The sequence below is a fragment of the Sorghum bicolor genome, chromosome 1, assembly GCF_000003195.3.
Source record: "Sorghum bicolor cultivar BTx623 chromosome 1, Sorghum_bicolor_NCBIv3, whole genome shotgun sequence".
Classification (NCBI taxonomy): domain Eukaryota; kingdom Viridiplantae; phylum Streptophyta; class Magnoliopsida; order Poales; family Poaceae; genus Sorghum; species Sorghum bicolor.
In genome coordinates, this window is record NC_012870.2 from 27,621,601 (window position 1) to 27,639,374 (window position 17,774).

The window sequence follows — 17,774 nt, forward strand, 5'->3', positions numbered from 1 at the left end:
GGGGCTAAATTGAAAGAAACAGGACCTAGATCTAATTAGTTTTGAACTGTAGTGGACTGCGGGTTATTTTCTAAAAAGTTCAGGGCCCTACTTGTGAAAATGAAGGTGTTGACCACGGTCTTGGCCTGTTGACCAGGTCGCTGCCCATGTGGCGGTGACGTGGTGATGACGTGGCACCACGTCGGCGCTGACTCGGTTGACCAGTGCCTAGATCTAATCTAGGCCATTGATCACGGATTGGACGGATCTGGTGACTCCAATGGGGGGAGGTCGCCGGAGCGGCGCTTCCCGCTGTGGCGTGTGGCGGCGGTTCACCGGAGCACAGCAAAACGGTGGCTCTAGGGCTCAAGAGCTTAATGCGAGGGCGTGGAAGGGTACGGAGTGGCCTTGCGAGCATGATGCGAGGCACCGTGGCGACCGGGGTAGGCCGAAGGCGGCTGCGCACGCGGCAGAGCGGCTTGGTGCGCCGGCGCTCCTCCGACGAGCTCATGCGGGCACACGAATGCGAGAGGGAGGATTGGAGAGGGTTCGGCGGGTCTCTCATCTCCATGCGGAGCTCAGAGGTTGGTCCTTAGCGCCCAGGGTGCGGCAACCAAGGGGATCCACGACGGCGGGCACCTCGGCACCGCGGTTATGGCGGCTGCGCGGCTAGGGTTAGAGGTGGCGGCGGAGCTCGATTATTGTTCAAAGGGGGGTCGCGGCGCACTGAGCAAGGCCTTTATGGGCCACAGGGATCCTCGGGTGCGCACGGGCTCGGATCGAATGATGGTGGCGGCGTCCGCGTGATTCGCCATAAGGAGGAAGACAGGCCGCCCACTGACGGGTGGGGCCAGGTCGTCAGCGACACGGGCGAGGGGCGCGGGCACGCGCTGGATGGGCCGGAGTGCGGGCTGGTAGCTGCGCACGGGAGGTGGGCTTTGGCCCAGGAGGAGGTGCGCGCGCTGGCTGTAGAGAAGCCAGGCCGGGGTTGGGCTACAAGCGGGAGCAGGCCAAAAATGGGGAGGAAAAAGTGAGAAAAAAATAACTTCTCTTTTTGTAAAATAGAAATTTTAAACTATTTTGCCAACCAATTTCCAAACTATTTTCAAACCATTTTGAATTCCTAATTTGAGATTATTTAGGAGCTTGTTTTATTTTAACACTTTTTTGGAAACAAAGCATAATTTCTTAATAACTTATTTTTTTTTAAATTGTTTTTTTTAATTCAAATTAGAAATGGTTTTTTTTCAAATAGGACTTTTAGTGTTTTATTTTTCCAAAAACTGAAAAGGGCCTAATTATAGTTGCTGGAACTTTAGAAATTCATCTTTTTCACACACAACCAAGAACAAGCAAGGGCACACTAATCAAAACAAAACATCTTTCACTTCACTTGTAAAAGTTTTAAAAATCCATATTTTCCTCATTTTGAATTAACAATAATTAATAAAATCTTGGAATATTTTAGAAAATTTTTAAATCCTTCATTAATTTAGTGTTTTCTAATAACAATCCAAAATTAAAATGTCAGAGCGTTATAGATCTACCCCACTTAACTCGTCCCGAGATTTGAAGAGACTTGGGAGAAAGGTAAAGTAGATCATCAAAGTTGTTCCGAGACTTTTGACGAGAGATGATATAAAGGACTAAGGATTAACAAAGGTTGACATAGAAAGACAAGACTCGATCTTATAGTGCTCACAATTTCGTTGGTTCCAGATATGTATAAGATAGTAGATGAAAGGATAAAGAATTAGCGAAAGTTGACAAAGACTTAGATTTTTTTAAAGTCTTCATGCTTAATCATTTGTAGTCCTAGTAAGATGTATGATCCAAGATCATAGGTTGGCAAAAATGATAAGGGTTCATCGCAAGAATGATAAGGATCAATCTATAGTTACCCATGTCTTCTAAGTTGAGATTTTCGAGAGTGATGATCGTAGTGGCGCTACCCCATTTAAACAAAGTGTTTGCTCATCTTCAAAACTCTTGTTAACAAACTTCATCTTGTTAGATCAGAATGATCTTTAGAGATTTCCTTTAGAGATTACCAGTCTAATAACACACTGCACTCCTTGAGATTATGAGGTTCCAGGAGAGAAACAACACAATGATTAGACAGGATAGATTAAAATAATGTTAGTTATCTTAGTGAAGGTGTGAGACTTAAGCTAGAAGGCGAAAAGGTTATCTAGGAGAAAGTTCTCAAACACTTACCTAGAAAAGCAATCCAAGGGGTTTGTTGAAATTGACCATATATCGGTATGGTTTTACATCTGACCTTTCCGTCAAAGATTCTAGGTGAAAATATATCTTGTCTGTGAGCATAATCTAATTTTTTTAGATGCTCCAAATTATCTCATCATGAGCTCCAAATACTTTATTTAGGGTCTTCATCTTCCATAATGTCTCCAAGAATTTTTTCTAAATTTTTGGAGCTCCCGGAGTACTTTCGCGGCTTAAATAGTAATTCTGGACTTTTCTAGAATTATTTTATCTATAAAATTAATTAATTTCGAAAATAATAAATCTCTTATTTTCCACCAACTATCAAAGGCTTTTGTCTTTATTTACTAATGGGCTTTAATTTTATTTAGGCCTATTAGTAAAGGTGGAAGATGTATCATCAATTAATACCATATCGCTAGTTGATCTAGATGTGAAGAGTTTTCCTCCCTATATATACGTACCGATCTCTTAGACAAAGCACACCAAAACTATCACAAGGAAAGCCCCTAGTTTGGGAATCTATGTAATAGTAAATAAATTAGTTTTTTTTTCTAGTTTCTACGCTGCCACAACATCTAGCCATGCAACTGCAGATCGCCACATCCATGTTTCTTGTTCAAACGAGCAACACGACTTCCTGGCCGGCCTAACAGAGTTATTATTTTTTTATTCTTTAATTCTCCTTGCCGATATGATCTCTTAATTGTGCATTGTTATACGCTGAATCACGTTTGGTCAGGAAACTACCTTGGAGGAGCACTCATGTACGCTGTCGTTGCCCATCCAGTCCAACCTCCCATCGCCCATCTCCTTGGGATTAACCGACACGACTGTGGCCAAAGGATGCCTCATCTCTACTTTTCTCCACGCGAAGAACTGGAACTGTTTTTTTCCTCCAAGTCCGGCCATCACCGTCGATCCATAACTTCTCTGTCGTCGCTAGCTCTCCAATCACGGCGTCCACAAGCTGCCTTGCCTCCTCTCTGCCTGCGAGTTGCCCTACTGGATGCCATTAGCTTTGCTCAGAACCCGAACCAGCTAGCTTCCGACGTAAGTAGTCGCCCTTTCTCTGTTTTACTTCCTCCAAGTTGTGTTCATCATGATATGCTCTACACGGTAGTACCACTATTATACATGTTTTTAATTTTTAAAATTCGAGCTTAGATTTAATCTACTATTTTATTAAAGGAAATCTTATTTGATTCATACCTTCTACGTTTTAACTCCGATTTGACCCGTTCAAATTGCGTTGGATTCGTAATCACAAGATCTACATGTTAGTAATATTATTTGCTCAGTTTGAAACCTTTTATTTTCGTGACCCTAATTAATTATTTTCTTTTCTAAAGCCAATCTTAAAAAAATTCATAGCTTCTCCGTTTTAACTCCGTTTTCCGTGATCTTTATGTCTGTGTGATCGTAGCGCTGCGTAGAATCATTTTATAAACTTTCATACTGTTTTTATATGCTTGGTGTACTATTCTAATTGTAGCCTTGTTTGCTTCGTGTATGTTGTCTCCGATTGTTTGTGTGTTGATGATCGATGATCGAGTATAGTTGGTGAACAATTCGTGGTGAACAAGAGTACTTCAGTGATCAAGATCAGAGCCTTGGACAACTAGTAAGACCAGCAGGATCAACAAGGGCATTTGGATTAAGGCAAGTATAGCATTTTGATTTTATTTCTGTGACCATGATCATGTGACTAGATTAATGTTAAGTAATAAATGATAAAAAAAGACTTTTAGCCACTTGATGATTTATCTGTAAGTGATAACCGGGACAACAGTGCAACCATGAGGGCTATAATGGCTCTGGCTTTAGCTCAGTATGAGGATCTTTTTCTAGCTTGTTAGCGGTTACCTTAAATGGCGTAAGAATGGCTAGACACGTTGGGTATAGTGTGGCCTCTGTCCATGTGTATAGGCTGCGGGTTATGTGCCATGGAAGGGGGGCTCTATATCTGCCTGTCGAGTGAATCTAATGGCCCTAACTTGTTAGACGAAACCTTTGAAAGACTTCATAGTGATCCCTGCCGACCTCCCTAGGAAGAGGGTTAAGAGACTCGCGACCTCGGGCGAAAGGGTAAATCATGACTCATGGGTAAAGATGTGCAACTTCTGCAGAGTGTAAAACTGGTATTCTAGCCGTGCTCACGGTCATGAGCGGCCTTGGAGATTCTTGCATCGACGGTGATGATTCTTGTGTGTTAAATATGCTCATTATTTATTATTTAATGCTCTACATTATTTATGTCACATTGATCATGAGATTGTGGGATATATACAATCTAGTTGCTATACTTGTGGAGTTCGACATGGACTCACTCTTGCTATTTCCCCCAAACCTCAGGAGAAGTTTAGGTTTGTGATCAACCAGTCAGTTGGATCCTGTAGAGTGGAGTTAATACCCGAAGTTGGAGTTATCTTCCGTTGTTTGCTGCTTAAGGTTATCTCTGATATATTATTTACATATTATATTTATGCATTGTCTTTTGATATTACCCCTTATTTATAGCTATATGTGGGATTTGGCTTTTAGAACTCATATATGGTGCATATCTGATTTTGTCCTTAAAATCGGGTATTACAATGAGTTTCAGATCTTTCTTGTCTAATCTGAATCTATCTAGGTATCTTGTCCTAATCTTGCTTCGCATCCAATGTTGAGAAGATACTACCTCTGTATAAGGTCCACATTTCATTCAAATTGCATCGGTACAATCGTTCCATTACTCCTTTAATCCTTGGAGTGAGGTTGAGTGCCTTCATACACAAACCTATCTCATGATAGGGTGGTTAGTGATGAGGACATGATACCTTCGGTTATGACCATTGACTATAGAATGAGCTCACCTTATAGTCAATGGTCATAACCAAAGGTATCATGTCCTTATCAATTGGATCTAGTGCCAACTGAGCTACTTGATCGGAGAGAACAACTTCTTCCTCATCATCGGAAGGTGCCAGAAACTCCATCGGAAAAGCTTAGTTTTCCAGACCGGCTGATAACGGGTCTCAATTGACTCTACACGACGTATATTAGGTTCCTGTAGAATATTTCTTCATCGGGAACTCTTGCGTTTGCCATCTCCTCAAGCTCTTCTTGATTCCTTGGAAAATAGCCAGTGCGCTTACCAAGCCTTTCATGTACACTGAGTCTGCCCCCCAGTTGATCATGTACTAATGTTCTGCCTCTGATTGGCTCATTAATAGACAAACTCCGATTACCAGGCTGAAATCTCCTTTTTGGCCGATTGGACCAATAGTAACCATTGCACTCAGGGCAATTTTCAATAGTTGGCAATTTAATACCTTCTTCCTAGCAGTGGATGAAAAATGGGCACCTCCAATGATATTTATGCTGATGCCACTCTTCGTGACGTTTCTCTTCTTGCTGTTGTCGATATCGGTTCTCACGCCAACGCCAATCCTCCTGCTGCCTTCCTCCCTGCTGCCGTCAATGAGTGATCACAATGCCAGATCGAGGAGGTTTCTTGGAACTGCCACTTTTTCTAGCAAACCCTTTCCTTTTGCGTCATCAGTAGTTATCCGATGTTGGGGATCCACCGATGCGTTCTTCTCAGCAGCCTCTGATGTCAATACCTTGGTCTTACCCTTCACATCCAACATATTTGCTGGGAAAGGATGCTGATTGATTTTCATTGGCTTATGGGTTTTGGAGTTGTCAAACTTAGTTCTCCTAGACTCGATAGCCGATTGCAACTGCTGTCTGAACACCTTGCACTCATTTATACTGTGTGGAGTTGCATTGTGCCATTTGCAATACTTGATCTTCTTCAACTCTTCTTCCGATGGAATCACATGATTGGGTGACAGCTTAATTTGACCTTCTTGAAGTAAAAGATCGAATATCCTATCGGCTTTGGTGATGTCAAAGGTGAACTTCTCTGGTTCCCTCTGACCAAAAGGACAAGATATCAGCCTTTTATTCTTAACCCACTTAGCCAAGACAATAACTGGTTCTTCATCAGAATTAGAGTCTTCTGCCTCATCAACAAATGACACTTTTTTGCTCCAATTCTTTCTAGGTTCGAAAACCTTAGTGTCCTGATCAGAAATCCTTTATGCAAGATGACTCAAGCTTTCAAACTTCTGAGAAGCATATTTGTCCTTGAGATGTGGCAATAACCCTTGAAAAGCCAGAGCGACAAGCTGCCGATCATCTAGCACTAGACTGTAGCACTTGTTCTTCACATCTCGTAGCCTTTGCACAAAGCTTTCTACCGATTCATCACTACGTTGCTTCAATTTTACTAAATCGGTAAGCTTTTTTCATGGACTCCAGCAAAGAAGTACTTATGGAATTGTTTCTCTAGATTGGCCCAAGTAATAATAGAGTTTGGTGGCAATGATATGAACCACGTGAATGCCAATCCAGATGAAGATAATGAAAATAAGTGAACTCTTAATTCATCTCTGCTAGCTGCCTCTCCACATTGAATAATGAAGCGATTAACGTGCTCCATTATCGATGTATCATCTTGTCCAGAGAATTTGGTGAAATCTAATACCTTGTACCGATTTGGGAGAGGAATCAAATCATATGCTGGAGGATATGGTGTCCGATAAGAATAAGTACTAACTTTGGGTTTCATCCCAAACTGATCTCTTATGATTTATGCTATCTTATCAGCCCAATAAGCATCAGCTTCCTACCAATGAATTGGCTGAATTTCTACAGGAAGCACCTACTGATAGGCTTCCACGTGTCTTTGTGGCACACGATCTCCAGCAATTGGCATATTCGCCACTGCTTGTGGCCCATTAACCTACTGGACAGGGTTCATCGGCTGAGCTGCCGATGCCTGATTTTGGAAGCCAGTTTGTATATGACCTTGCTGAGTTCCTGCAACATGATAGTTTTGCTGAACAGGTAACTATCCTAACCAACCATTATTAGAATTTATCGGCACAAAGTTTGCCGATGGTTGGTAACTTGCTGACATTGTTGGATAACATTAGCATAACCAGCTTGAGGCATGAACTGTACCATAGGTTGACTCATAGCAGGGGCCTTGTGTTGCATCGGCAGCAAGCTTGTCGATGAACTGGTATTGGGTGCTTGAAACGAAGGCACCTGGAAACCTCCTGAAATTGGTCGCATAGTAGTCGATGTAGCATATTGAGGTACCTGAGTCATCGGTGAAACTGGAGCAGCCGATGTTACAGGAGCTTTTCCTGCTGCATCAAATACTTGAGGCAACCCAGAGCTGATGGTAAACAACTCTGGAGGCATACCGTATCCTCACCAATTAGTAGGAATCTGGATATTCTGAGACACAGGTCCTGACATAGCTGATGCCGATAGATCTGTATTGAGTTGAACTCGTCCTCCTGAAAGCATGACATAGATTGAACATTAGGCAATCTTGCTGAAACTGGAGGAGAAGTAACTTCTGTATCTGCAACGGCTGAGGGAGCCGATGGAGCATTGACTGATGCCAATCCTGGTTGGTGATAAGCTGATGAGGGTCAGGCCCGATCTTCCGAGAGGTAATTGGTAAATTCGATTTGTGGAGAACTCGACGTTGGTGATCTGGCTTCAAATCAGCATGATTCAAAATCTGCAACCGTTACACCACTGCTCCGTTGGTTATCAACCAAGCACAACTTGATTGACCTCTCCAAGAAGGCTTTTCCTACAAGCAAATCAAAGAAAACAAGCCAGAAAGTATAAACACGCAATATGAAATTGCAGATATGAATGACGCGAATATTCAAATGAGGGTTCAAGAACTAGGTTCCAAAGGACTAATCGACACAGTGGAGGAGATCAAGAACGAGGGTCCTAGATCACTATAAAAAGATTTGTCACCACAGTTACAATGAACGATTCAGTTTCTCGATGGAAAACTAAACTCTAAACAAAACCCAAGTCTAAATAGCACGGCTGCGTGGAATATAAAGGAGAAGCGACCTAGGGTTGGAGGCGACCAGGGGGAGGCGCCCACAACATGGGCTTAATGCCCAAATTCGATACATGACCAAGTTGGCCCAAAATAGGTGACATAACACCTTATTGTGGACATAACAATTAATCCACGAAAGATCTGGAGCTGGGACCAGATCCAAAACGATAGCGTCATTGTCCCCTTTCCAACAAGTCCAAGATCACCTCGTTTCGTTGTTGTATGAAGACGTTATGATCAAAACACTGACGACGTATTTGCTGAATCCGAGAGTGACGTGGTAGCTGAGTTGGAGATGAATTGCAACTTAGAAAAGACGATGTTGTCAACATATCCAGCATAGCGATGTCCTCATCATCCTCTCCTTGAATTGGAGTTGTCCTCGACTCCATCTTGGTGATGTCCTCATCATCCCCTCCTTCTATAATTAGAGTCGTCCTCGACTGTTCCCCATCAACAAACTTCTGCAAAAGGTTAGTCACAGCAGGCAATGCACAAGACATAATAGGTTGACAAAGCATAGTATAACATGGTGCATCTGGATTATCACATAACGCAGCAGTAGTAGAAGTTGTAGCAAGTAAAGCACCTCCATGTAACTTATTTTCATTATTTTTATCAATGTCTATGGAAGGTTTATTGTTAATCTCTTTAGCATGTTTAACAATATCCATTGGTGACAAAGGCAGCAAAGTAATGTTCTTATTCTTATGTATGAAAGTGTATGTATTGGTTCTACCATGGTGTAAAGCATCATTATCAAATTCCCATGAACGTCCTAACAAAATTGAACAAGCTTGCATAGGCACAACATCAAAATCAGCAGTATCATGATAACAACCTGTGAAGAAACTAATGTGGGCTAGTTTAGTTACCTTAGTCTTACCACTATTATTGAACCATTAAAGTTTATATGGATACGAATGTTGTCGTGTGATTAAACCAAGCTTCTCAACCAAATTTGAACTCACTAAGTTGTTGCAACTCCCGCTATCAATGATGGTGAGAACACGACAACCCTGCACAATAAGATATTGTGGAACAAATTGTGGCGCTGGATGTGCTTCTCTTCTTCATGTACTACATGTGAACTCAACACACGCTGCACAAAAAGGCTAGGATAGTGTAGCACCCGATTTTAAGAACAAAACCAGATACACACCATATGTGAGCCCAGGAAATCAAATCTCACATATAGCCACAAATAAGGGTAAGATCAATAGACAATGCTTATATATATAACGAACTTAGTATAAAAGATATAACCTTAGATAGCAAACAGCGGAAAAACACTCCGTTCTTCAGGCGAAAGCTCCACATCCACAGGGACAACTGACTGGTTGAGCACAAGCCTAAACTCTTTTCCAAGCTTGCAATCTGGTACCCATCCGAGATTTTTATCCAAATAAAATGTAAAGGCAAGCGTAAGTACATCTCGTACTCAGCAAGAATAACATAGGGTTCATGAGGCTCAAAGACTAGACACTGGTTAAACTGCATGTAGCTTTTAGTTGTCACAATTTTAGCATATGAGTAGCATCAAGTTGTCAAACCCCATAATAAACTCATGATCAAGTAAAGTGAATAAAGAATAGCATAAGCAACATATTAACAACAATAACTTTAATAATTTGCCATTAGTGATCATTTATTCTGTATTGGTCCAAGGCTGCTCGTGACCGTGAGCACGGCTGATATATTAGTTTTACACTCTGCAGAGGTTGTACACTTTCACTGTGAGTCGTGATTTACCCTTTCGCCCGAGGTCATGAGTCTCTAAACCCCCTTCCTAGGGAGGCCGGCAGGGTTCACTATGAAGCCTTTCAAAGGTTCGTCTAACAAGTTAGGGCCGCTTGGTTTCATTAGTCAGTCCATGTGATTCACCCGCAGGAATCCACGGTCTGCTATTCCCCATTTGTGCCACAAGGGTAACCACTAACAAGCTAGAAAAGGTCCTCATACTGAGCTAAAGCCAAAGCCATGTAGCCCTCACAGTTGTACTGTATGTCCCGGATGGTCATATACAGATAAGTCCTTATGGAGAGAAACTAGAGCACCATAAGATAGCCCAATGCTCCAACCCTCTTTTTCCAAGTTGCTAAAAAGTCATCTTTTAATGTTTATTGCATATTCCTTTAATCAAATTACAAGATCAGGGTTTAGTGGAGCACTAGCATAAGCTACCCAATGCAAACCAAAGGTGACAAGGTATAAGATCAATACTAGGAAATCCTTATCAAGGAGACACATGCAATATGAATTGTTTGATTAAAGTTATTAGGAAACAAGGATGATCCCATGCTATACTTGCCTTGATCAAAGCTCTCCTGAGCCTACGGCTGGTCGTCAAAAGCTTGACCTTGATCACCAACGTAAAGCTCACCGACTAAACTAGATCATCAATCAACAACATGCATTCCAATGGTCAATCATACACAGAGCAAACAAGTTATAATTAGAACAATACACCAAACAGTAGTAAATCAAAGATAAAAGTTTATGAAAATATTCTACGCAGCGCTACGATCACACAAACGTAAAGTTCACGAAAATCGGAATTAAAACGTAGAAGTTATGAATTTTCCAAGATTTTCTGTAGATAAATAAATAATTAAATGCTACTGCAAAAATAAAAAGTTTCAAAACAGAGAAATATTACTTCTAACATGTAGAGCACGTAAATACGAATCTAACTAAATTTGAATGGACAAAAACGGAGTTAAAATGAATATTTTATACCCTAAAGAAACTCAGTGGCATTTTTGTAAATATTGAAAACGTATTTTGGATTAAACCGGAATAGAATACGCTTTCCAAACTGAGAAGGCGTATTTCACAAAACCTACTTTGTACTGCGGGTTCTATATAACAAAAGCTATATCGTAGATTGCTGAAAACTCTAGCTTATTAGCCTGACACGATCATGTAGGATAGAAATAATATTGAATAAAAACAAGGAATAGACCTACATAGAAAGAATGGAGCAGCACGTTAGCTGTCCGTCTCTTGTTATCTTTATGCGGTACGTTGGTGTTGAGCTCGACTAACTACTACTACCTTTGCAGCTTACTTGGCCTGGAGACACCAAAGCGGACAGAAGACATGCAAAGTGCAACTATCGTACAACAACGGGATCGTTGACTACTGCACCGCTGAAGGGCATACATGCTACACTTAGTAGGGCGCTCGATCAAAAAGCACGGCAGAGCAATATGTTGGGGCACGTTGATGGATTGAGAAAAAGAAAGATACGACAACATGGAGAGAGAGCTACCTTGTGGCGACGATTTCCATCGAAGACGTCATCAGGGTTGGCCGGCAATGACATGAGATGGAAGAGAAAAATCTAATTTACTACCGTGGAATTTCTAGACTAGGGCTCCCCATACGGTAGTTTTAGTATGTTTTGTCCAAGGGGTTGGTATACATATATAGGAAGAAAAACTCCCCACCTCCACATCAACTAGCGATATGGTATTAATTGGTTATTAAAGCCCATTAATAAATAAAGATATGGGCCTTGAGTATTAAGAAAAATGAGAGATTTATTATTTTCGGAATTAATTAATTTCATGGATAAAATAATTCAAGAAAAATCCAGAATTATTATTTAAGCCACGAAAAATACTCCGAAAGCTCCAAAGATTCGAGGAAAGTTCTCAGAGACATTATGAAATATGAGGAACCCAAATAAAGTGTTTGGAGCTCATGATAAGATAAATTGGAGCATCTAAAAATTAGATTATGCTCACAGACAAGTGGAAACAAATTTCAGAAAAACACTACAAGAAATAAGGCTATACATGACGGTTTACTGGTGACGTTCTAAGAAAACATCACAAAATTCTATTATATGTGACGGTTCATTTTTTAGGTGATACATCTATGACGATTGGTTAAGTTATCGTCATGGTTGGACGTCATAGATCATTTTGGCATTTTTATGGTAGATCTTAACTGTAAAGTTACATCTAATTTTTAAAGTCAAATGAATTATAACTCCCTAGGTGTTAGGTAGTCATTAACACAAATTATAGATGCATCAACAAAAAAATAAGAATTGTTAAAAAAAGATCCTCACGTCCGACTCTAGAAAAGCCAAGTAATTAAAAAATCATAAATAGAAAAAATAAATATAATTGCGTAGAAAGAGAAATAATAACAAAAAAAAGAAGAAAAGAACACACCTAAAATAGAAAAAAAATTAAAAACAAAGAGAAAGAGAAGGACTACTCGTCAGCAGGTCCTTCCCTATCCCCATCGTTTTCACGCCCGAGGCCCGACTCCCTTGAGTCCCTTCGTAGTCTCCCTCTCTCCCTCTCGATCTCCTTCACAGTGCCGCTCTTCCTACTCCTCTCCCCAACACGCATCCACATCTGGCCGCTGCCCCCTCCCTGCTCTTCCCCCATAGGTGGCGCCTTCGCATCCAGCACCCTCCTCGCCGGTCGCTACCCCTTGGCGCTCCTCCCCTTCTCTCCGGCGGCCCCCCTTCTCAACTCAGTGTCCAGATCTGTTGGTCCGAGCACAACCGCCGCCCGTCCAGGTGCAACCCCAAGGCGTGCCACCATCCGTCCAAGCATGGCCCCAAGTCCGCCGTCGCCGGAGGTGCCCTGCCACCGTCCCTGCTCTGCCTCGACGCATGGGCGTCTAGATCTACAACAGCGAGCACTCACAGGAATAGGTATGCCTGTCCTTTCTCTTTCCTTTTGGGCAAAACTAAGCAATGGTACCCTAATTTAATCTATTGGGCTAACAGATCTGAATTGATCTAAACCCCGGTGTATGGACCTTGAAGCAAATACAGAAATATATGCCAAAATCATGAATTATAGCTATTCTTCACCTTGCTAAGTCAGGTACTTTGCAAAACTATTGCTGAAATGAGTTTTCACCCCAAGATGTCAAAGGAAACCTCTCAAGAGAATTAGGAATTTATTTAAAAAATGTATTTCAGTGTTCGATTGGATAAATGTTGACAGCTATTGAGTCCTTGTATGTGACCAGAGGTACTATAAGTGTCATTCATTTATAAAGACAGATAGTGAAATGCAGTTTCATTTGGGATGCTTCTATATTAATATTACTTTACATGAGCGACATTGAACCATTATATCCACTATTTAAATATGAAAATTATTTGCAAAGTACTAGTTATGCAAAGCCCACTTTGGCATGGAGGAGAAAATGTTTCTAGATGTTTTAGGCAATTTAATTTCCCTACTACAGAGTGCTAGAGCACTGAACAATAGGTACTGAGTATCAATTATTATTCAAAATAAATATATGGATGCAATGTGCTGAAATAGATGTCTGCACTAATAAAGATTTAGTGGTGATTCACTGAATGCTGTTATAGAAATATTAAATATAAATGACTTGTTGTGCAGTGTGCATTTGTACATATGTTTGGAAATAGATTGCAAGATTGACGTTGTGCTTCATGATTTCTATTTCTTGCTATTGATTTTGTTTTTCTTAAACCTTAATCATTCAGATATGCAAGCAAGTGGCAGCACTTTTCTCAAACTTTAAGGTATGAACAAATTCGAGTGGACTATGTGGCAGCATTGCTCTTAGGCTCTAAAGGCATGCACTGCTCAGTTTTGGGTGAGTATTGTATTAGTCCTGCACTTCTTTGGCACATTGTCTCTATGTAGTTGAAGGCTTACAATTTGTTGGCTCGTAGTTGCACGGTCTAGGATCCAATGCTCATGTTTCTCCACACATATGAGTCTTAATTGGCCAAAAGATTTGCATTTTTGTTCAAATATAGTACCTTTGCACATGTGAGTTTTATTACTGATCAAGTATTCTCTGCAGATGTTTTATGAGGCTATCTATGGATTGCGGCAAAAGGACCAAGGCGGTCATGGTGGCTATTTTCATTAGTCATTAAAGATTTTGTTGTGCGAGCAAATCATCTGAGTTGTTGCTGTACAAGCCAACGTCTTAGTTTTGTAGGTACTTGAGTGTAGCTTGGTTATTACCTTAGTATTTCGTGTGAAATATTGTACAAGTACAAATGTTGATGGTTTTAATGAAAATGATGAGCAATATTTGTCAATTGTGAGTTTTGTTCCAGTTTATGTGTTTTTCATGAGTGTTCCAGCAAAACCATGACAGTTCAGTTCATCACCATAGTCTCTTCCTATTATTGCCCTCTGGTTCGTTCATGACGATCAAAAAAACCAACCCGTGACGTTATATTTTGGTCCAAAAAATGTATGACGAGGAATAGATGACGTTTCTATGGACCGTCATAGATAGTTAACCGTGACGGATTTTTGCTTGTCCATGACAAAATCAAACCGTCATGTATAAGTTAATTTCTTGTAGTGAAAGCTAGAAAAATTCCCAATAAGAATGTAGATATTGTTTGATGAACGAGGAACTGAAATGAGTGAGTTGGATGACAAAGAAAAGATTTTAGGAAGCTCCTAATAAAAACTTGAGCTGAGAAATATGGAATTTGGTTGTAGATAAAGATAAAGATGTACCGACCAAGGAACACTAGTAGGGAAGTTCACATTGATGACGTTCACCTTTCGTCACTAAAGATGCCAATATCGTCACAGATATTCATTTGTGACGTTTTCGTGACGAAAATGACTTCGTCATTGTAGCTGCGTCACATTTGTTCTATTGTGACGAATTGGACATTTTCGTCACGGATTGATAAGTATTCTGTGACGAAATGCACGTCGTCATGGAAGCAATTTCAATCTATGACGATACGCGTTGGTCACGGATGGAGTCTCGTTTTCGTCATAATCCGCCACCTGCCGACCGTCCTGACGGCGCCGTTAACGGTCTTTATTTTTCAATGACGATTCGTTTTGGTCACAGATGTAACCAGTTTTCGTCACCGTTGTAAGCATCCGACGGCGTTTGTCATGCTGGCAGATGACATCAGCGCTGATGTAGCGGGGGTGACGTGGCATCTGACGTCATCGACGACGTGGCTGCTGACGTCATCAGTGACGTTGTTGCTGACGTCATCAGTGACGTGGCTGCTGACGTTATTGGTTTGAAATGGTCACATAGTACTTTTTGAAATCGACACACAAGACTCTTCCAAATCGTCACAACATTTGCTTCAGATCATTACAGATATACAATTAATTTGGTCACAGAAGTACAAATAATATTGGAATTTCCAAATGATACTTGAATGACCACACAATTCCATAGATCAATAAAACCAGTATCCAGTGATGATTTAACTAACTGGATAACACAGAACTTAGTTCACAACATTTGTTTGCATCACACTACTAAAAAGTGGAAAGAACTTAGTTCACCAGACACTTAATCGACATCACACTATAGTTCTGTTTGCACAAACATAACAGCATATAATAAAAGGTTGTCATCCACGTGCAACTTTTGTTACTGAGTACCCAAAATGAACAGGCCAAACACAACAGCACTGACCAACAGCCCTCATATCGAAGAAGCGTTAGAATGCAAGGACAATAGCTTCTTCAGGATTAGATTGGTCTCCTCCATCTCCTTGGTGTTCCTCTCTGTTAGCTTCTTGTACTCCTCCAGCTCGATCTGTGTCCTCGCCAGCTTTTCCTCAGCTTCTTGGCTTTTCTTCTTGAGCTCGTCAAGTTCTCCTTGAACAGCAGCCGCCGCTTCAGCTGCGAGTTGTTCCCGAAGCTCGCTTTCATTTGATGAAGATGACTTGGAAGATGCCGGAGTTTTTATGCCAACACTCTTCAGGAACTGGTGTGAGCTATTATGGGATAGCACCTTGGACACGACCTCCACACTGGATGCTGGCGCCACACCTTCAGCAACTGGTTCAGACCTCAGAGCTTCCATACGGAGCTGAAATATCATAAACAAAAAAACAGTCACGTTTATGGTAATGACAAATGCCCCTGCTATGCTGCATGCCGTTCAATTAGTTGCCTAGCACTATTAGTCTGTGCAGCATGCACGCAGCATGCCTACTTCTAATGAAGTGCAGAAGATGTTGCTTCTAACAAATTTTGAAAGTTCCATGATGTTAGCTCTACTATTACGAGATCTTATAAAACAGAACCTTACCATTGCAGAATCAAATAGGTGCTCCAGTTTTTATACTAACATGAGATGGTACAATTTATAGCCAATGATTGCATATCATATTTTCTAATGTCTATTTACCAAATCGAGCCATACATGGTCCCTTGCATGCCTCCAGGTGCCAAGGAACAAGGATCTCTACTTGGGCACCTTCGATAAGTAGCAGTTTATTTTATTGTATATAGAGTATTCATGTATCTATATTCCCCACAAAAGCATACTCATAGTTGAGGCCATCCCTTGGAGCCAACTAACAAGTTGGAGCAGGTCGAGAGTAGGAAGTGTTGCATATTTGTCGAGAGTAGGAGCAGCTAACAGTCACAATAATGACAGAAACTGATTTCTAGATAAGATTGTTGGTAAATAGCAGCTAACAATCACTAAAATCTCTGGTAGCATGTTTGGAATACTAGGAAATAGTCACCAAAAAGAAACAATTTGTTTGCAAACACAACATGTTCAACTTACATCTGATAGCAGATAGAATCTGATAGCAAACACAATCTGATAGCAAACAAGCCTCCAAAAATAGATTGCAGATAGCAAACAACTAAACTTACAAGTGCTTCCCTTGCCGGTTCAGTCAGGCCTTTTTTTGAGCTGGTATGGCAGGTCTGGAAGGCTTCCACGGCATCTAGTTCTTCAGTCAGATCTGCACTGGGTTCTTCTCTGTTTCTCTTTTGCTTCTGTTACATGGATAAATAATCACAGCAAAGTTGTGTCAGATCAAATGCAAGATAAGCTGTTCAGTGCAAATGGGAGGTATAACTACAAGGTAGTTTTGACTTACATATGCATGTAAGTGTGCCACATAGCAGCGAGAACCCGTAGCTTGATGATACTTGACTTTACTACGGTTTCGCTTGTTCTTTTCACATGTTTCCTACAAGAGAGTGAACATGTTAGATGAGAAGATCCTTTGAAAACTGTTTGTGAAAGAAGAATATATGAAAATATACACATACCATGTTCTTTGGATCAGACCACTTTGCAACTAGTGCCCTCCACTCCGCATCGGTCATGTATTCAACAGGAGAAGTTGTCCTAACCTCATTTGCAGGTATACCATTGAAGTATTTCTGCTTGAGACGATAACGCTGATTTTTTACAGCAGAGCGCAACATATCGGTGCAAGCTTCCTCTGTTGGCTTGTCTTCTTTGTTGATGGCCAAGCGCCCCTAGGCATATGACAATTGCATTGTTAGTTAGCCAATTCAGGCTAAGCAGTATACAAGTTAAGCATAGATAGAGTAATGCACTTACACAAAGCTGTCCCACAAAGTCATTGTAGTATTTGTCAGTTTTCTTGTATTCTTTCCAATGAGTTAGGACAGGCATGCTTTCCCGAACGATGACGCCAGCCTCAGACGCAAACTTGGCAGCTTGAACAGGTTCATGTGGCCTTGTGTTGCCTTCATCAACAACTATGGGCAATCTCCTTCCCATAGCTTTAGTCATCTTGTCCAGCTGTTTTCCCTGAGTTGGTTTCCTTGGTATCCTTGGTGCTCGTTGTGTAGTACCTAGAAAAAAGAATTCACATTTAATGGAATGGTTTAGTTTG

General features: G+C 41.0%; 2 protein-coding genes across 2 annotated transcripts; one reads left to right on the forward strand and one right to left on the reverse strand.

Annotated features, from left to right (window-relative positions):
• LOC110431755 lies at positions 396 to 14,204 on the forward strand. Its single transcript, XM_021451285.1, has 5 exons — positions 396 to 563; positions 732 to 1,009; positions 12,477 to 12,821; positions 13,635 to 13,747; positions 13,961 to 14,204. The coding sequence occupies exons 1-5, from the start codon at positions 396 to 398 to the stop codon at positions 13,969 to 13,971; spliced, it is 915 nt and encodes a 304-aa protein (XP_021306960.1). The 3' UTR covers positions 13,972 to 14,204.
• LOC110436768 lies at positions 15,360 to 17,722 on the reverse strand. The gene is made up of 5 exons (XM_021464252.1): positions 17,477 to 17,722; positions 17,179 to 17,391; positions 17,004 to 17,096; positions 16,774 to 16,899; positions 15,360 to 15,973 (listed from the first exon to the last, which is right to left on the reverse strand). Exons 1-5 carry the CDS (start codon positions 17,669 to 17,671, stop codon positions 15,584 to 15,586), a joined length of 1,017 nt encoding a protein of 338 aa, XP_021319927.1. The 5' UTR covers positions 17,672 to 17,722; the 3' UTR covers positions 15,360 to 15,583.